At 35.5% G+C, this 21,611-nt stretch overlaps 1 protein-coding gene across 1 annotated transcript in view; it reads right to left on the reverse strand.

Annotated features, from left to right (window-relative positions):
* Nucleotides 1-21,611, reverse strand: part of LOC144967955 (uncharacterized) — a 44,995-nt gene that overhangs the window by 10,172 nt on the left and 13,212 nt on the right. The window contains exons 2-10 of the mRNA XM_078905760.1: nucleotides 16,390-16,461; nucleotides 15,672-15,753; nucleotides 12,786-12,953; nucleotides 11,541-11,776; nucleotides 9,797-9,878; nucleotides 7,185-7,355; nucleotides 6,028-6,281; nucleotides 2,150-2,231; nucleotides 1,081-1,251 (exon numbers count right to left, since the gene is read on the reverse strand). Coding sequence (XP_078761886.1) covers nucleotides 1,081-1,251; nucleotides 2,150-2,231; nucleotides 6,028-6,281; nucleotides 7,185-7,355; nucleotides 9,797-9,878; nucleotides 11,541-11,776; nucleotides 12,786-12,953; nucleotides 15,672-15,753; nucleotides 16,390-16,461 — 1,318 coding nt within the window. The remainder of the gene's footprint in view (nucleotides 1-1,080; nucleotides 1,252-2,149; nucleotides 2,232-6,027; nucleotides 6,282-7,184; nucleotides 7,356-9,796; nucleotides 9,879-11,540; nucleotides 11,777-12,785; nucleotides 12,954-15,671; nucleotides 15,754-16,389; nucleotides 16,462-21,611) is intronic.

Raw genomic sequence — 21,611 nt, forward strand, 5'->3', positions numbered from 1 at the left:
AGGGACAGCTGAGAAAAGACAAAAACCCCACCAAAAACAGTACCATTAATTTTAAAAATCTGACTACAGTTAAATGCCGTACTCTAGATACGCACATATTTAAAATTTGGCCAGAAAACTCGTCCTTCAAATATCGATGGATTTAAACCACCACCATCTTGGCAAAAACTCAAACCTGGGTCTCGCAAAGTCGCAGGGTTAAAATTTTTTAAAACCAAAATGAGGGTCATTTAAATCGATCAATATTTGAAGGACGAATTTTCTGGCCCAATTTTTATTTACATGTTATTCCAGGATACGACAGTTAATTGGTTAAGGACTTGAGTATTTTGATTAATCTTTTAAATAAATGTGAAACTTTCACAAAACTGTTCACAGAATTTCGTTAATCCATCTCAACGACTCGGGCCATCATTAATGATTTTGAACAAACGACAGTTTCAAATAAAGAAAAAGAGAAAAAATACTAAAATAAATAAAAGAAAAAATAACACGAAAAACCTCACAATAACAATACTCTTTACTTTTAGGCTTAAACCATTGTTTTTGATGTCCCTTATTACTCTTAGGATAATTACCTCTTAAGTTGCTATTTGTAACGTTTGTCACGAGCATGACCTTTTACACAGCCTTATCCCTTAAATATGTTTTAGTTCAATTAACTACCATTCCAAGAAACGTAACGAGTTTTGATATTTTATTATCCAAATTGAAAACAAAAGTGTTGAACGTGATCTCATAATAATATAATGTTAATGAGGTAACTCCAACTTTACTTTTCTCATTTTGTTTATTCTAGTGGTTATGCCCCTTAGACCATTATATGCTGATTGATATAACGTTTCGTTTCTCATTGATCTACTATTTTTATTGTGCTTGTGATGATACATTTTCTGTTGTTGTTCCCTTGAAAGACAAGCAAGATATCAGTCAGTTAATAAATTTATGATCGAACGATCAATCCCTACTATTTGTATTTTTATTTAACATCAATATGGACCAGCCAGCAAAAAGAAATGTAACCTTAAAAACAATGGGGGTGGGGGTGGTATACTTCATTTGCTTGGAACATCATCATACCTGGATCTGTGAGACAACATCTGGAAGACGTGTCCATCAGAACGGTGCTGCAATAGGCGTTATCTGGGCATGGGGCCTCGCGGTAGCAATACAGGTTTTCCTGTTGTCCTTTGTCATTGTTGAACAGAATAGGACTGCTATGCATACACCCATATCTGTATGATGGTTTTGCTGTAAATGATAACGATATTTTTTAAAAAAATGTTTAACATTTCTGCTCCTTAGAGCTTACTAAAGATAAGAGGTTGAAAAATGTACGAATGTGAAAGCTATTGCCAAGCAAACTATAGCTCAAGAAAAGTTAGGGCAGGGTGTTCCAATTCGGACGCCCTACCGCATTCGCCGTCAATTTTAACGCCAAATTAAATAAAAAATATGACAGAGCTGTGAGAGTAGGATCGTTGACTGTGTTGAAATTTAAAATAATAAACCGAAGGGTAATGAAGTAAACTTTCTATTTAATACCTTTGAAAAAATTCATTTTCTGAATTCCGATTTCTTTGAATTCCGATTACTTTGATATTCTACGCATTATTTTCTCTTTTACTTCATTCCAAAATTACACACTTTTGGCGAGATGGGTCAAACATACGTAATGTAAATTCGATAATGTTCATGTCATGACGTCTTATCTGTGACTACAATGACACAGTTTGAAAAAGACTACAAGAATATATGACTGCTATTTAAGGTGCGACTTTTGATTTCTTTATTATGATGGAACGGAGATAAATATAATTATAAGCAAAACACTCAATAAATCAAAATTATAAACTTCGGTAGAAGCATAGCCGCAATTAAAGATTTTGATGAATGAAAAATAAGGGATAGAGGAGAAAGAAAAGAGAAAAAAAGAAAATGGACATGAATCAAATATAGATTGAGGGTGTTTGTGTTTGTGTGTGTGTGTGTGTGTGTGAGAGAGAGAGAGAGAGAGAGAGAGAGAGAGAGAGAGAGAGAGAGAGAGGGAGAGAGAGAGAGGGGAGCGATAGAAATAATGAGAGAGAAGGAAGAAATGGTAAAAGAAGAAATAAAAGGTCATTGAAAGCCAGGGAAAAACAAAACATACTTGTACATATTGCGGTAATGTCACACTTTTCCATCAGCTTACACGGCTTGAAATGTCTGCAGACCTGGCCTGAAGGACAGTTCTTGAGGAAAGAATAAGATTAGAAAAAGTCAGCATAATGCACATTCTTCATAGCATTCTTGGTCGATCACAAGATTGATAATATTGTCAAAGAGTACAACGACTCATACCTCTCGTTCTTCTAGATAATATCTATGGACCAAAAACTACACGTCTTAACAGATGACAATATCAATGGACCAAAGTCTTACACGTCTTATTCAGATGGTAATATCTATAGATCACAGTCTTTACGTATCATTCAGATGGCAATATCTGTGAACTGAAGTCTCACACGTCTTATTCAGATGACAATGTCTCTTGACCGACGTGAACATATTTGCAGGCCTGATTAGCGGACGCAGTTATGGGCTCGTTTTAACATTGTTGTAAAGGAGAATAGTTTGCGCGTTGATTTGAGAGTATTTCCATTATACAACAATGAGACCATAACAATGTGGGTTATCAGACCTGTAGTACTTTTCGTTATGAATCAAAGTCTTCTAACAAATGTGGATTAGAGCAAGAATGAGCTGAATAGATTTGCATATTCCTTTACTTAATATCATAAACATAAAGATGTCACTAAAAACTAACATTTATTTATATATTTTAAAAAATCTAAACCACGATTTACACTCGATCAGTACTCCTTCAAATCCATTTTTTGAGGTCATATTATACTGCTTCTATTTTAGTTGGAAGTCCTATTATATTGTCCTTGTTTTAGTTGAGTTTCTATCGTATTGTCCCTGTTGTAGTTGAGGTCATATCAGATTGTTTCTGTTTTAGTTGAGGTCATATCATATTGTCCTTGTTTTAGTTGAGATCATATCGTACTGTTCCTGTTTTAGTTGAGATCATATCGTACTGTTCCTGTTTTAGTTGAGATCATATCATATTGTCCCTGTTTTAGTTGAGGTCCCATCGTACTGTCCCTGTTTTAGTTGAAGTCCGATCGTATTGTCTCTGTTTTAGTTGAGGTCATATCATATTGTCCTTGTTTTAGTTGAGGTCCTTTCATATTGTCCCTGTTTCAGTTGAGGTCATAACCATAGGTTACCATAGACACAAAGTGTTATGACCACATATTTATAAATCGATGGTCATAACACATTGTCTCTGTTTTAGTTGAAGTCCTATCATATTGTCCCTGTTTTTGAGATCATAACGTTGTCTTTGTTTTAGTTGAGGTCATATCATATTGCCCCTGTTTTAGTTCAGGCCCTATCGTACTGTCCCTGTTTTATTTGAGATCTGTCGTATTGTACTTGTTTTAGTTGAGATCATATCATACTGTTCTCTTTAGTTGAGATACTAGCATTCTACCTTTTCTGTATGTTGAGGTCCTTTAGTAAGTAAAAAGAAAAAAAATATTAGTCAAATTCCTACCAATCTGTTTCTGCTTTAGTCGAGATCTTAAAGTAGTACTATAATACTGTCCTTTTGTATTGTCCCTGTTTTAGCTGAGGTCCTATCCGGAGAACTGGTTTCATACTTCCGAGGAAATTGGAACAAGTATTTAAACATCACATTTTTATTCCATATGTAGTTGGAGCAAGTCAATTATATTTATACAATGTAAAATGTTGGTCTGTTACTAATCTCGTGTAGCTGTGGAACTGGCATTTACCCGTTTATCCCTTTTTCGTCAGCGTTAAACGGGACAGTTGCTCGCAAGTAATTTTCAAAATCTAACAGACTCAGCTTCCCAATCACTGCTACGAAGCTTATCTCAAAGTACTTTCCTCCAAGTCAAACAGCTTTCCAAACACTACGATATAGATAGACAGTGTGTGTGTGTGTGTGTGTGTGTGTGTGCGTGCGTGTATGTGTGTGAGACAGAGAGACAGAGAGAGACATGGAGGGGGTGGGGTGGTCAGGAAGAAAATCGTCTCTGCAATCGGGATCGACACCGGTCTCTTTGCTCGCGAGTTGAGTGCTCTGCCGATTACTTACTTACTTATCCGAACCAGCGACCACCTGAGCTCTAGCCCTTCGGTCTTGTGCCATGACGTAGAAGTTAGACGTCTTTTGTAGTTGTTCCAGGTGACTATAAAGTGTGTTACTGATGCTTGGGTTTGGTGGGAGGAATGTGCATCTCAGGTCTTCAAGAGGTTGACATTCAAGCAAGTGGTGTGTTACTGTTTCATTGGGGTGTTGACATAGGGGGCAGGAAGGGGATGTGTCTTTTGTAATTTTGCTTAAATGGTTGTTGAACGGTATGTGTTGTGTTCTTAGTTGAAAGATGATGCTTTGCTGGTGTCTTCTGAGCGTATTTAGGCAATCAGTCTTTACAGGAGTGGTCGTATGGGAAAACATACATCTATCCGTGGTGCTCATTGTCCAACTGTTCATCCATTCTTCTCTCTTATTTGTTTTGATTATTTTTTTCGCTGTGTCTAAGGATACTGGAATTGATGGTTGTAAAAGTGTTGATCCGAGTCTGGCTAGTCTGTCTGCAGTGTCATTTCCTGGTATATTTGAATGTCCCGGTATCCACTGAAGAGATAGGTCTACTCTGTGTGTTGTAAGGAATTAATCTAGTTGAGATCTTAAACTATTAAACGTTGAGGAGAGTTTATCTAAATCGAGAGCTTGGAGGACCGATTTGGAGTCTGTGAAGATGACAGTGTTTTGAAGTTTTGAAGGGTTTAGCTGGAAAACAGAAGAGAGGTGTCGCAGTGAGGCTTCTATTGCAACTGCCTCTGCCTCGTAATTTGAGCAGGAGCTTCCGCAAGAATTGTGGATTTTATCACATGTTTTATCTGGGTATTCTACTACAAACCCATAACCAGCATTTTTAGTTCCTTTGTGGGCAGATCCATCTGTGTAAACATGTATCCAGTTGTCTGGGTATTCTTGTATTGTCTTCATTGCTAATGTTTGTATATCTGATTCGTTTTTATTTCTTGTTGTTTCTTCTACGAGGTTGGTCTTTATTTTTGGAAGTTTTAGTTCGGCGTATGGAGATTTTTAATAATAATAATAATAATAATAATAATAATAATAATAATAATAATAATAATAATAATAATAATAATAATAATAATAATAATAAAAATAATAATAATAATAATATATAATAATAATAATAACAATAATAATAATAATAATAATACTTTATTGCATCCCAAAAAGGACATTTTTTACTGATTAAAATAGATTTTTCTCTGTTTTCTGGGAGTCTGTGTTTTAAATTCAAGTTGTTAGCAATGTGTAGCAAGGATTTTTGTTTTAATCTTGTTCTTGGTTTCCATTTCTCTGCCAGAATTCTGTTTGGATGGTTTTCCTCTTTTCGTTTGTATCTTTCAACCATTTCAAGCACTGCTGATTCTCTGCGAAGTCCAAGTGGTTCCACATTAGTATGTATTTCACATGCTACTGTGGGTGTCGATCTCAGGGCACCGGAGATGAAGCGAAGGGCTTGGTTTTGTACTCTGTCCAAGGTTTTGTGTGTGTTTTTACTGCCTACATTTTGGAGGGCTAAATTGTAGTCCATGACGGAACGCACATAGCCTAAATATAGTTGTCGATTGGACTACCGAGGCCTTCCAAGGAGCAACATTGACGTCACTGAGCTATTCGTTATTGTTTTTATAAAGCCATTTCGATGATTAGTTCTCGCTAAATCATATCAATCAGACAATAAACGTTTAATATTACACACATTTTTGTGTTGGTACGTTTTATCCGCTTGCGGATGTTGTGAGTAATTTACCTAAACGCATAGCATCATTCGTGACATGATGAATGTTATTGCTTCAATGTCAAAATTACATAATTTCAACAAAAAGTCTATTTACAGTGCAACAAACCTTATTGTCACAGGGGTCATACGAAGGCCTGCCTGGCATGTTCGGCATGATCGTTATGGTTGGGGGTGTAGGTGGAATAAGGATACTGATCTTTTTAGGTGGAACACATTCCAGTTTACACCCAGTGTTACAGCATTTGGTATTCCAACCACAGTCCCCGTCATTCTTGCACTCATCATAGCAGAAGAAAAGGTCATTTTTTGTCACGGGTCGCCTGTTAGGAAGTGGACATACCCCAGGCTTTACTCTTTTTTCTAAAATGTACAACGAAAAAGAAGAAGAAATAAAATTCATAAACCACTCGTATATTAGCATTCAAGCCAACTATTCAAAGTTGTATCGAGGGGCGAACGCTATATAAATCATGGAAAATCAGACTTAACTAGATAAGTGCCGTAATCTGGAAACTCACGTGTTTAATATTTGGCCAGAAATCCCGTCCTTCTTCAAATATCGATCGATTTAAACGACCGTCATCTTGGCAAAACCTCAAACCTGGGACCTCACGAAGTCGCAGGGTGAAGAATTTTAACCACGATGAGAGTTATTAAAATCTATCAATGTTTGAAGGACGAGATTTCTGGTCAAAATACCAATTACGTGTTATTCCAGGTACGACAGTCAACTGATTAAGGAGATGAGTAGGTACAAAACTTTAAAATAACTGTTCAGACTTTCACAAAACTGCTGACCGTATTTCGTTCATCCATCATAACGACTGGCGCCATCACTAATGATATTGACCAAATATGAATACGACGGTTTCATAAGAAAAAAAAGAAGAAATTAAAATAAAGACAAGCAAAAAAAAATAAAAAAATAAAAAAAATAAACAAAAAAAAACAACAACAAAAAACTCACCTCACAAAAACAAAATTCTTTACTTTTAGGCTTAAACAGTTGTTATCGATATAACTTACTACTATTAGGATAATTAGCCTACTATGTTTCTTTTTGTAACGTTTGTCACGAACATGACCTTTTTTCACAGCCGTATCCCTTTAAAATATGTTTTAGTTCAATTAACTACCATTCCAAGAAAACGTCACAAATTTTGATTTGTTTATTAACCAAATTGAAAACAAAAGAAATAGACCCTTAAAAACAATGGGGGGAGGAGGGTTGGTATAATTCATTCCCTTTGGACATCATCATACCTGGATCTGTGAGACAGCATCTGGAATGGGTATCCATCAGAACGGTGCTGCAATAGGCGTTATCTGGGCATGGGGCCTCGCGGTAGCAATACAGGTCTTCTTGTTGTCCTTTGTCGTTGTTGAACAGAATAGGACTGCTATGCATACATCCAAACTTGTCTGAACTTCCTGCTGTAAATGGTAGCGATAAATAAATAAAAAAGTTTAACATTTCTGCTCCTCAGAGCTTATTAAAGATAATAGGTTGAAAAATATACGAATGTGAAAGCTAGTGCCAAACAAACTATAGCTTAAGAAAAGTTAGGGTGTTCCAATTCGGACATCCTACCGCATCGCCGTCAATTTTAATGCTACATTCAATAAAAATTATGACATAGAGCTGTGACAGTAGGAACGTAATAAACGGATGGGCAATGAAGTAACCTTTGTTTTGATACCTTTAACAAAATTCATTTTCTGAATTCCGATTTATTTGTTATTCTACTCATTTTTTTTCTTTTACTTCATTCCAAAATAACACACGATTGGCAAGATGGGTCAAACATACGCAATGTAAATTCGATAATATTCATGCATGACCACCTATCTGTGGCCACAATGACACAGTTTGAAAAAGAGAACAAGAAGACATTATGTCTACAGACAGCTTAAGATAAGTTTCATAATGATATTTAATTTTCAACATAATTTTGGTCTGTGTTCTTCCTTAATGTATGTTTTATCTATTAGGGTCCAGTGCCAAGAACAAGAAATTTGCATGAAATACTCGTAATCTATAATTTAATGGGATCCTTGTCTGCAGCTCATCCTTTCTTTTAAAAAATATAGCATTGTGGAGAACATTGCACTTATTTGAGTCAATAAAAAAATGATACGGCGCACAACTCTACTGAAAGATTTGAAAATTAGAAATGTATTTTTTACAGATAGATAAACAGATAACTTGATATCCTTTTATAATTTAAAGTCAGTTTGAAAGTTCGTTGAGTCAAACAGATATCATAAAATATGTACCGACGACACTAAGACTCTCAAAATCAACTAATTTTGACACTGTAAAAAGTTGTCAGTTTGCGTCGTCTATTTATGACATCAAGTATTATTATTACTTCCGTTGTGTTGCTGATTTAGGGGTGATCAGTGTTGTTATGTAGTAGTATGTTCTAAATGCGGGTATGTTTGTGTGTGTGTGCGTGTGTGTGTGTTTGTTTGTGTTGTGTGTCGTGTATACATGTGTGTGTGTGTTGGCATTTTTCAGCAAATCGTGGCATTGATTGTGATATTATTCACTTGATCACATGAAGGTATTCGGATTTACACAAATTTTAACAAGTTTCACCGATTAGCAACATCTACTAATATTACTGCTGATATTACGGTCGTTTTTATGCCATCGATGTGATAATTATTGCCCTGGAAAATATTTTGTTAAAAGTTGTCGGCAAACTGTCAATTGTATCTGTCTAGCTTCTAGCCCGAACAAACTTGATATTTTTCGCGTCTGCTTCAGATTTTCATTTGACCTCACATAAGTTAGGTAAAGGGGAGATATTCCGAAAGCTCCTACATCCCAAGTATTCTTTCAATTTGTATTTTCACCGTTGATCTTTTGTCAGGCGTTTATTTATTCAATTTGTCATCATATAGAATCATTTTTAAAACTCTAGAACAAACCTTGATATATTTGTGAAAGTTTAACATTTCCTAATTTGATCATTGTTTTGATTCTCGGCCGCCATTTTAATTTGTGAAGTATTGAAAGGTAGTGCAAAGCAGTCCGAGGTTTTTAAAATTTCTATTAGGGTTAGTCATAATGCTAGGGTGTTTAATTTTCCTATTAGGGTTAGTTAAAGGTACTCTAGGTTTTACTTTTTCTTGGGGTTAGTTGAGGGAATATTATTTAAGTTGATTCCCTTTGTAGGAGCTTTCGGAAGGCCTTCCAAGTCAAGCGTGGTAAAGACTTGTGACTTATTGATATTGATATCTACTGACTGATAAACTAAAATCATGCTGAATAAAGCATGGCAGCGACAAGCACATCGATTAAAGTGTGCATTAATCGTAATCAAGATAATCAAGAAAATGATTCAGGCAATATCAAATGAAAATAGTTCTTTCCCCGCGAAATTGCGGGCTTTTTTACTAGTAGTAATAAAAAAAAAAAAAACTTTTGCCTTTGAGTTTCAAAGACATCCAATCACTGTAGTTTGACTGCATGAAATATTTGCAGGTCTGATAACCGAATGCAATTATAGGCTTGATTTAACTTGTTGTAACTGACAATATTGAGAGTATTTCTATTACAACAATGAGACCATAAAAATTGGGTTATCAGACCTGCAAACAGGGACACGTCGTGGTTTGGACATAAATCATAGATGATTGCGATAGTGTAGATATGACTGCTATTTAAGGTACAACTTTTGACTTCTTTCTTATCATGGAACCGAGATAAACCTGACCAGAAGAAACATGGCTGTAATTAATAAGAATGTAAAAGAAGGGAGGGAAGAGAAAGAAACACGATGAGAATGGACAAGAATACAATATAGATTGAGGGCGAGAGTGTGTAGAAGTTAATCAGGAAGAAAAATGGAAAAATCAAAACATACTTGTACATATTGCGGTAATGTTACACTTTTCTATCAGCTTACACGGCTTGAAATGTCTGCAGACCTGGCCAAAGGGACAGTTCTTAAGGGAAGAATAAGGTTTGAAATAGTCAGCAAAATATATGTACATTCTTCATTGCATCACAAGAGTGATAATATTGTCATAGAGTACAACTATGCATAACTCACGTTCTTCTAGATAAAATCTATGCACCAAAAACTACACGTTAATATCAATGGACCAAAGTCTCACACGTCTTTTTCAGATGGCAAGATCTATGGACCAATGACATCTTATTCAGATGGCAATATCAATGAACTAAGGTCTCACACGTCTTATTCAGATGGCAATATCTATGGACCAAAATCTTCACATCTCATTCAGATAGCAATATCTTTGACCTGAAGTCTCACAATTCAACATATTTTCAGGTCTGATAAGCGGACGCAGTGATGGGCTCGTTTTAACATTGTTGTAAAGGAAAATTGTTTGCGTTGGTTTGAGACTATTTCGTTACACCAATGAGACCATAACCATTTGGGTTATCAGTTATCAGACCTGCAGTACTTCATTTGTATTTGCATTCGCATTTGTTATGAACCAAAGTCTTCTCACAAATGTTGATTGAAGCAAGGATGAGCTTAATAGATTTACATATTCCTTTACCATTACCATTATAAACATAAAGATGTCACAGAGATCAAACATTTATTTATATATTTTTTAAAACTAGACTATGATTTACATCCCAAATAAATCAGTACTCATTCAAATCCATTTTTGAGGTCCTATTGTACTGTTTCTGTTTTAGTTGGATGCCCTATTAGATTGTCCCTGTTTTAGGTGAGGTCCGATCGTATTGCCCCTGTTTTAGTTGAGGTAATTTCGTATTGTCCTTGTTTTAGTTGAATTTCTATCGTATTGTCTCTGTTTTGGTTGAGGTCATATCATATTGTCCCTGTTTTGTTTGATTTTCTATCGTATTTCTCTATTTTAGTTGAGGTCTATCGTATTGTAATTGTTTTAGTTGAGATCACATCATACTGTTTCTCTTTAGTCGAGATATAGCATACTACCTTTTCTGTATTTGTTGAGGTACTTTAGTACATAAAAAGAAAGAAAATAAGTCATAGCAGTTGAGATCCTAACCTAATGATTATGAAGTCCTATCATACTGGTTTAGTTTAAGTTCTTTTCTATTGTTTCTGTTTTTAGGCTTAAATTTTATCATACTGTTTCAGTATAGGTTGAGTTCCTATCCTACTGTTTTAGTTGAGGTCAGGATACACTATCCCTATGTTAATAATATGGTTCAACTTCTCGGTTTCTGTTTTACTTTTAGGTTTGATTACATAGATTATTTTGATTTAAGTTAAAGACTAGCTTTTAATACTTGGGATGATGATCACGGCGATTTGATGATGATGATGATGATGATGATGATGATGATGATGATGATGATGGAGGAGGAGGAGGAGGAGGGGGGGGGGAGGAGAAGGAGGGGAAGGAGGAGAAGGAGGATGAGGATGAGGATGAGGAAGAGGAGGAGGCGGATTATGCTGCTACTGCAGCTGCTGCTGATGATGATGATGGTGATGATGATGATGATGATGATAATATGATGATGATGATAATGATGATGTTGATGATGACGTCGATGATGGTTATGATGATGATAGCAGCTTCAGAGAATATAATGATTATGAACATCATGATGGTGGTGACAGATGTAAAACGTTTTACCTTGCCCTGGCAAGGATCAGCAAGAGAAGTCAGTGGTCCTTGTTGCAAGGGTGGAAGTAGTTCTCCAGGGGGTTTAGGAATTTCAGAATGTATACACCCTTTGCTGCATCCGGTAAAGCAACACTTTTCGTTGAGGAATTGACAGTCTCCGTCACTCTTACATTCATCAACACACCAATGCCGAGTTGGGTCAGGATTGATTACTGGGCAGATGTAGTCTGATTTAACAGTGTTAGCTGTAAGAAAAACATTAATTAATAAATAATAAAATAAATGAATGAATAACAAACAAATAAGTTAAATAGTTATGTTAATGTTAGTAGTAATTCAGAGTCATTAGGCCCATGAAGTCGGAGTTTATCAATCGCTTGGATAGAATGATAGTCTATCTCGGTGCTTTCTGCCAAATTCAATAGACCCAGCTACCCAAACAGTGCTGAAAGGGAGCGGGGTCAGAAAAAATCTCCTCCGGGGATCGATTTCGGTCCCTTTGCGTGTGAAGCGTTTCTCTACCAACTGAGTAACCGGAACCCCTAATAAATAGTTATAGAGATGAACATTAAGTAAATAAATGTTTTATTGCTGGGACAGTTCTTATTAATGTAAACACGCTGTTTTGTTTATGAAAATTTTAAACATTTCGACAGGTCGAGCTGAATACAACGACCTATTGTGATGTTGGATATTTCGAAAACATGACTTTTTCTTGTGTAGGTCATTGCAAGCACATTTTGCAATGTGACCAATGACTCAAGCACATAGACAATCATAAAGATCGTCCCAATTTTATATTATGCTAACTGAGCTAGGATATGGGGCTGCAGTGTGGCAAGTCAGATGATCTATTGTTCCTTTGTTGTTGACGATTACCAGGACATCAAATTTAACCCCCCCCCCCCCCATGGCCTGAGCTTGAGCTTTTGAGCTTTTTAAAGATATAGTTTAATATTCACAAAACTTGTTCAAAGCGCTTTGCAAAAACAGCAACACTTAAAATGTAGAATGAGACATTACGTTTGTTAGATGATTTTACATTTTCACCCCGACAAATACAACGTTTTTCACGGCCATGTACTCATTTTACACCTCAATACGGTGAGAAAATATGAAGAAATCGCTATTTCCAAGGAATCAACTATGCGCCACACCCAGGACCTTCTTATCCGTGGCGAGTGTCATACCACAATACCACATAGCTGCAACCTTTACCATGATAATTTTGTTATGCTACTTGAAAGAGCTTACCTGGATCTGAGAGGCAGCAAACCGCAGAAACATCTTGTAGCAAGGTGCTGCAGTATGCATTGCCAGGACACGGGGCTGCATTGTGGCAGGTCAGATCTTCTATTTTCCCATTGTTATTGAACAGAACTGGGTCACCAAATTTACATCCCCCACGGGCTGCTCGAGTCGCTGCAGTTGTTAAACGTGAGTACAGTGAGTAATTTGTTTTTGTTTTTAAGGGTTTTACGGCGTGTTCAACACATTAAGGTCATTACAGCACTAGTAAAACGGAAGAAAGTGGGATAGTAAAAAAAAAAAAATCAAGATTGACAATTGAAAGCAAAGGAGAAAAAGTAAGACAAAGGGGGCTGGCTCAAATAGGGATCAGATGTAGATTCCAAGAGCACACTATCAGTGTACTTGGTTTGAGATCATCTGAAAATGTCATCAAGACATATGCATAGAATCCCACTAAGAGGAATACACTCAAATGTTTACAGAATACATGCAAAACAGAAAACATAACTCATATTACATATCAGAGAGCTGATTTACAAGGAATTAGAAAATCTCCCAAAACTTCTAAACATTGGGGTGTTACCCTCACAGCTAAGGACTCTGTAAGGGCCAGGACAAAACCACGCAATCCCATTCCAGGACAAAGACAGAAAGCTTCTCGGAAAACTGATATAAGGGAATAAAAGACACTGCGAGTGACGGACCTCCTGGCCAACAAGCGAGGTACAATGAGTGAAAATTACATTTGAAAAGTTATAAAGATGATCACCATGATCTAGGAGTTTGAACATTTTTTCTAAATCTCCCAATGCTGGAAAGTGTGCATTTAATTTACTGACATCTCATACAATTATTAGAGAAAAATAGGGAGACCTCCATTGTTCCACGGAAATGTATTTATTCCTATATTTATACTATGTATTTAGCCAAAAACTCATAATATCCGCCGGCGGATATAACGAACAACAACATAAAACTATGTTTAACGATGAACGTTTATAGTCTGATTGATAAAATTTAGTGAGAGGTACTGATAACAATGGCTAGCTAAAACAATGACAAAACTCTGAGTGACGTCAATTTCGTTCCTTCTCCGATTGGTTGTGGAAAATGTGAGCAAGCCTTTTCCAAGGCCTCCAACTATGCGCAGCTCACAGCAAGACTCGAACCCTGGACCTTCCGGTCCGAAAGCGAGTGTCATACCACCAGATCACATTGAGTCAGTGGAAAATGCTCTTTACTCACAATGTATCACCGTACTTAGGTGCAAAACGAGTACCTGGCCAACAGCGCTGTCTCTGTCGGAAAAAAAATTCGAATATCGCCGAACAGGCGCCAGATCTTGTCCTAGATGTTGAGTGTTGCTGTTGGCTATGGACCGATTGTATAGCGTTTTGAGCATTGGCGGATATTGCTCTATAGAAACGGTCGAGTTTTTAAAACATATAATAATATTGTCTTCTGACAATTAAGTAGTAAGTCAGAAATAGATTTATCGGAAATTCAATACAGGTCGTGCTCACCGTTTCATTAGGTTGGCGACAAACAAGGTTGGCGATATAATAATTGGGAGAGGGTGGATGCAACACAAACGATAGGGAATGGAAAGAGGGAGGATTGTATGCCGAAATCTCACGGTAATCAATGAATAATAAATAAAAAGAAACACTTGGATTCAATAGTATGTCACGTCCACCCAGCAACGAGCAGTTTGGTTCTAAACAAAGAAAATAGGCACTTTTTTGTTCTTCATGCTGGCTAGAACTTTTTTAACATGTCATGTGATCAGAATGTATAAAAGTCAAAACATGATCAGATTTATAATGTTTTTCACCCCTGGATACACTTTTATGCATCCGCCATTGTTCCGATAGTTTAGAATCAGTTACTAAGCTACTAGGAGCCATTACTAGGGAAGTGACGTCACGACTGTTGAAGCCTATTGCGATTTTCTATTTTACAAGGGGTTCAAAGCTAACAGTAACACTAAACATGTAGGATGAAACATGACGGCTATTAGGCGATTTTACTTCTTTTTTTTATCGGACCCAGCGATCTCTGTTATCGGCCAGATACTCAATTTACACCAAAGTACGGTGAGAGAATGTGAGTAAAAAGCCTTTTCTAAGGACTCAACTATGTGCCGCTCAGAGCGGGACTTGAACCCTAGGACCTTCCGATCCGACAGCGCGTGTCATGCAACTAGAACACATAGGCATACTAATAACAGACACACACAAAAATGTGACTCGCCGCGTCAAACTGATATTTTGTCCAAGGAGAGAGAATGAGAGAAAGTGAATTGTTCGTTCGTTTTTTGTTTTTTTTTCGGGGTTTTTACAGCGCTTGCGACACTATTAGGTCAAATTTTCATATCCACTAAAAAGATGATGATAGAGCAAAAGTTGTATCTAGATCTGAAGTTAAAAGCACCAACTAAAAATTACGACAAATATTATGATTGGTTAGAAAATGGAACAGAAGATGTTATAAGCAATCTATCAATGTTTATATTTTGACATTACTGAACATTCCATCAAGATACAAGCAAGTGATCTCGCTGTGAAGGATACACTCAAATGTTTACACTTTCAAAACTAATAACTATAAAAATAAATAGCACAGAGATAATTTGCATGGAAAAATACCATCTTTCAAATAAAGTATTATACATTTGACTGTCTCCTTTCCAGCTAAGGCTCTCAACCAGGACCATGAAATAACCAGAGAAATTTCAATCCAGAACAAAGACAGATAGCAGCATAGAAAAGGACAACAATTCCCATCGTGGGAGGTCATAAGACCCAATCCAGAACAGTGAATTATAAACATTTTTAATGAATAAATTTAGAAGAGAGATGAATGAATTTCCTGTAAAGTATGAATTACCTGTGCAAGTAACAGTCACGTTACAATTTTCATTTACCCCGCAAGGTTTGAAGTGTCTACAGATTTCACCGTTTGGACACGTCTGAAAAAATAACACGAAATGTAGACTATCTGTGAATACATTAAAATGTCCTGTCTCTTTGTATGGTATAATAATAATAATAATAATAATAATAATAATAATAATAATAATAATAATAATAATAATAATAATATAATAATAATAATAATAATAATAATAATAATAATAATAATAATAATAATAATAATAATAATAATAATAATAATAATATAATAATAATAATATAATTGTTATTATTTATATTGTCATTAATATTATTATTATTATTATTATTATTATTATTATTATTATATTATATTATCATTATTATTATTATTATTATTTATTATCATCATCATCATCATTATCATTATTATTATTATCAGCATCATCATCATCATCACCATCTCATCATCTTCATCATCATCATCATCATCATCATCATCATCATCATCATCATCATCATCATCATCATAATCACCAATATCATAATCACCAATATCATCATCATCATCATCATCATCATCATCATCATCATCATCATCATCATCAACAACAACAAAAACAACAACAACAACAAATGATTTTAAACAAAAAGAAGGAAAAAATAATTTTAAAAAAGAAAGAAAGAAAAAGGCAAATCATGACCTCACATACCACGTCTTTGCATAGCGGGTCCATCACGTTGACCTGGCATAGGAAACACGGCAGAATAGCCGCAATGGCGACCTGGAAAATATTGAACGTCAGAAACGTTAAATATAATGCATCACATCGATCACATTTTACTCTTTGTCGTATATATTTTTTGTTTAATATTCGTGACACAGTGGAATCATAATGAGGTCAACACCGCTGGACCAGAAAGATTGGTTGACTTTAAGAAAGGTTGACTTTATCCATTATCAATGAAACAGACTTAGAGAAGGAACAGAGATTATAGGACCAACCAAAAAATAATTGTCTTTAAGAGTATTGACTTTATAAGGATGCCACTGTAGTTGAAATGCGTATTGGTGAATTTGCCAGTGTTTTTTGTTTTTTTTTTGTTTGTTGCTTTATGTCTCTTCCAACACAATTGAGGTTATATGAGAGTCCGCTGAAACAAAAAAAACAAGCAATCTAACAAAAATAGTACAAATGTTTAACTGTGGACTGATTTCTAAAAATCAATTTACTTACTTACATACATACTTACTTACTTATTTACTTACTTACTTACTTACTTACTTACTTACTTACTTACTTACTTACTTACTTACTTACTTACTTACTTACTTACTTACTTAATCCTCTTCGGGCCATGAGGCGCATGGGGCATCCACCAGACATATCAATTTTTTTTGTTTTGCGGCCAGCTGCTTTTGCGGTGGCTCTATTCCGGGACAGGCCTGCGGCCTTTATTTCTTTTTCTATCGTCCTTAGGGTCACCCTCGTTAAAAAGTTAAATTCAAGATTATGTCCACTTTAGTGATCTTATGATATGACACCCATTTCGGATATGTGGTCCCTGGTTCGAGCCCCGATAGGGCAGGCGACAAATTCAGTTCTTGGAATAAGGCTCTTACACTAAACTCGGGTGTAGTACGAGTACCTGGCTGGTAACAGCGGTGTATCTGTCCCAAAAAAAATTGTAACTGCCCCTTACAAGTGTCAAATTAAGAAAAATCTGAAATTCGATCCCTAGTCGAGGTAGACTGATTTTTTGGGATGTTTTTTTTTTCTTGTAAGTTTCTTTCTTGCTTTGTCTGGCACTTTTCAAACACACTTGTTTAGACCTTTATCTTACAAGTGTCATGTCTCATCATATATGTTAAGTGTTGCCGTTGGCTTAGGACTTAGGGCCACTTGTAAAGTGCTTTGAACACCTTTCGTTAATTTTGCGCAATTAACAGGGTAACAAGCAATTGTTACTCTCTATTTAAGGCTATAGTTGGCCTTACTTTATGGATGAGAAAGACGGCTGATCCCATCATCAATGTAACAAAACATAAATATTAATTTAGGTAAAAGTTTTATCTATTACGCGCAGTATCTAAATACCTTTCACCATTCCTCAAAATCAAACAGTTTAACAAGATAAAGGGCAACAGAATCACCAGTGACTAGATAAGGCAGTGTTATGGGTTTTTTTTTCCGTGACAAGACATCAAATACTATGTTATCGACGGGATGGTTGTACATGTGATATGCCAACAAGAAGGTTAATAACGACATCACTGACATCACAATGGTATGCAGCTTATGTTAAAAAAAAATTATAATCGATATGACGATAAAATGAATAAGAGAATAAGATATTTTTTTTTAATTTACGTTTCAAAAATCACACATTTCCACGGTGTCTGCGTGCTTTCTAATGCGTGGTATATTTCCCTAACAAGCCGTATTGGATCACATTTCCAATTCTATTGGCTCAAGTCGCCTGTAAGACGTCCTTCTTGCAATAAAACTCTTATTATAATAGGTCTATTCGTCACTGCTCATAACCTTGTACTTAATCACTCCTGATACGAGAGCTATTATGTACGTCAAATGTCTAAACCATTACAATATCGTCGGAATTAAGAAATTTGCAATTGTTGATACTCACACGATCTCTGACTACGCTCAACATTGCTTGTTTTTTAAAATTTTGTTTTGTTCGTGTGTGTTGTATCAAGACTAGAGGCCGGACACCTCAGACACCGACGACAATGATTGATAATTGAAATACTATATAATGATTCATTTTTCAAACATTGGACATCGATTTTTTAAATTTATTTTGTTGTTTCCCTCATAATTTCTTTCTTCTTTAAAAAAAATATAATTAATATAGTCATATATTGTAACGTGTAAACTGCAGGATGTATTTTTAAAATATATATATATATATATATATATATATATATATATATATATATATATATATATATATATATATATATACAGGGGGGGGGGGCGTTTAAGATTTAAAGCCTTGGGACCAGGGTATATCTTATCCGTTTTCAATAGAAAACATCGTGGCAGCTTGGCTCAGCGGTACGGTCTTTGCTTCGTACCCGAAAGGTACAGAGTTCGATCATCCGACGCTGCGCTGTGTGGGCTTGAGCAAGTCACCTCGCCCTAGCTCAATTTGAGGCGCTGCACTGCGGCTGAAGCATGGGTTATCCAGTCCTCCCTTGGAATAGACCCTAGAGACAAATTTCCCCTATTGGATGAATAAAAGGCAATTTTATTTATTATATCTATTTTAGCAACCTATGCCAATGATGAGGAGTGGTAGTTTGCACCAATCAAGTCACAGGCAAGAAGATCAATAACTCGATCTTTTGCCTTCTTTCAACAGCAGCTGTGAATATCTCATTTAAACGCATGTGTCTTGTCGTGCTTGCATCTATTGAAGGTGGTTGTGTGATCAGCTTCGCGTGCAACTGATAGGATCAAGGTTGTCGCATGGAGGTAGAGAAAGAAAGCCACAATGGACAGAGACCAGTTTATTTTAACCTGATTGAGATTGATTCGTGATTATTTAAAGCAGACTTTGATTAGAAAAAAAGGGATATAAGAAAAAGTTTATTTTGACCCTCTCCTTACCACCTGCAGCAACACATTTGTTACGACACAATATCCATTTTTCTTAATCAGATTTATTTTCTACATCACAAACATTGAAGAATGATCTTTGTTTAATTAATAAGAACATAAAGTTGCTTTGTAGAGAGCTTGTTTCAGTTTAAAAAATCCATTTTCTGCTGGGTAAGCCTGCCATTTTGGGAAAACACTGAAAATGATCGGAGTTAAACGAGATTTTATATTAAGTGAATGTATATTACTTAGAATCCAGTGTGTGTATGTACTTGTGTGTATGTGTGTGTATGTATGGTTGTCTATATGATCCAATAAAATGTTTGTTTTGACGTCATTTACCCCCAGATAAAACCTGATCAATACCCGCATTATTTAAAGGGCAGAAATGAATCACTCTAACTCTACACTCTACTGCACACCGAACCAAGTAGCTAAGTCAATCCACATTTATTGCTGCACTTGATTGAATAATCGGGGCCCAATTGGTATTGTTAACGGCTTGATGATTCGACAATAATGTTTAGGTGATTATTTGGCTGTACGAATCTTCACATATATATATTATATATATATATATATATATATATATATATATATATATATATATATATATATATATATATATATATATATATATATATATATATATATATATATATTATATAGAATAAGAATACCCACACACACATATAAACATGTATATATATATATATATATATATATATATATATATATATATATATATATATATATAGTGGCAACGTTTCCGACGAAGAATAATTACAGAAATTATATATTCATTCATCCTGTATAAACTATTCTCTTGTTTTATGAGCCACAATTCATCGATGCTTGATTACTGGAAATTGGAGATGGCCTGAAATTGTATCGATAACGTGTACTTTCAAATTTCTTTTTTATCAAGTTAACTGTCGTATTCTGGAAATACGCGTACTTAAAAATTTTGTAATTCTTCTTCCTTCAAGTATCTGTCGATTTAAATACCCTTAATCTTGACAATAACTCTTAAACATGGGACTTCGCGTGACGTCCAAGTTTTAGATTTTTTTTTTTTTGCCAGATAAGGGTGATTTAAATCGATCGATATTTGAAGGAGAAGTTTTCTGGCCACATTTTTAAATACTTGTCTTTCCAGAGTCAGAGTACGGCAGTTAACTAGTTAATTGGCAACTCGTAAGTACCTACGCCTAAGTAAGTTGCAATGCACAACCTGTTTTAAGAATTACAAATAAATGTATGTAATCAATATAATATGCATTGACTGACTGGGTAAATGATAAAGAAAAGGATGTGTTCATTAACACTGAATCACGATTGGATCACTCAGTCATTATCTAGAATTATTCCCAAATGTCAGTTAATTATGCCAATTATGTCTGTAGTGACCAACAAATTGACAATGAACCCTAGACGGTAATGGGGGTATTTCGTTTATGTCTGTGAATAAGTTTGTGTGTATGCGTGTATATGTGTGTGTGTGTGTTTTTTTTTGTGTGTGTGTGTGTGTGTACTACCTTGATACATGTTAGCACCAAATACTGTGTGGTACTATTTGGCTGCTAGATAAATGTCGTATCACTTTGGATATAAAATTATGTTAACGTGTTGTACTTGCTAAAGCCCTTGAACATCCTCTCTCTCTCTCTCTCTCTCTCTCTCTCTCTCTCTCTCTCTCTCTCTCTCTCGCTCGCTCGCTCGCTCGCTCGCTCTCTATCTCTCTCACACAAACACTCAATCTATCTCTCTCACTCACTCTCTCTCTAAATCATACAATATATTATGGTGGAAGTATCTTTTAAAATCTGCTAAATCACATTCAGATGGAAACTGATTTACCATTTTCAAGCAATGTATTCGACGCCTTAGAATAATCAAAGAAAATTTGAAGTTTAAATAAATGAAGGAGATTGTTCTATTGATGCTATGATTTTAGGTAAAATGCTCACAACATCCACACGCCAGATATAACGTACCAACACACACATCATGGGTAACCTTGAACGTTTATTGTCTGATTGATATAATTTAGTGAGAACTGATCACCAATATGGCTGTCAAAACAATAACAAAGAGCTTAGTTTCATCAATTTTGTTCCTTCTATAAGGCAAGCAAGACAAGTATTTTCCTCTTTTAAGTCATCAAATAAATGACTAATAATGCAGTTTTAACTGAATAGTGAATAAGTCACCTCCTTATCTTGACACTCTTTACCATGCTTTACGCAAATGACACTCATCACCTCTGATAATCAACTCACTTGACTCTTAACACCGACTATATCCGT

Source organism: Berghia stephanieae, chromosome 3, assembly GCF_034508935.2.
Source record: "Berghia stephanieae isolate SIO BIC M18660-M18661 chromosome 3, UCSD_Bste_1.3, whole genome shotgun sequence".
NCBI lineage: Eukaryota > Metazoa > Mollusca > Gastropoda > Nudibranchia > Aeolidiidae > Berghia > Berghia stephanieae.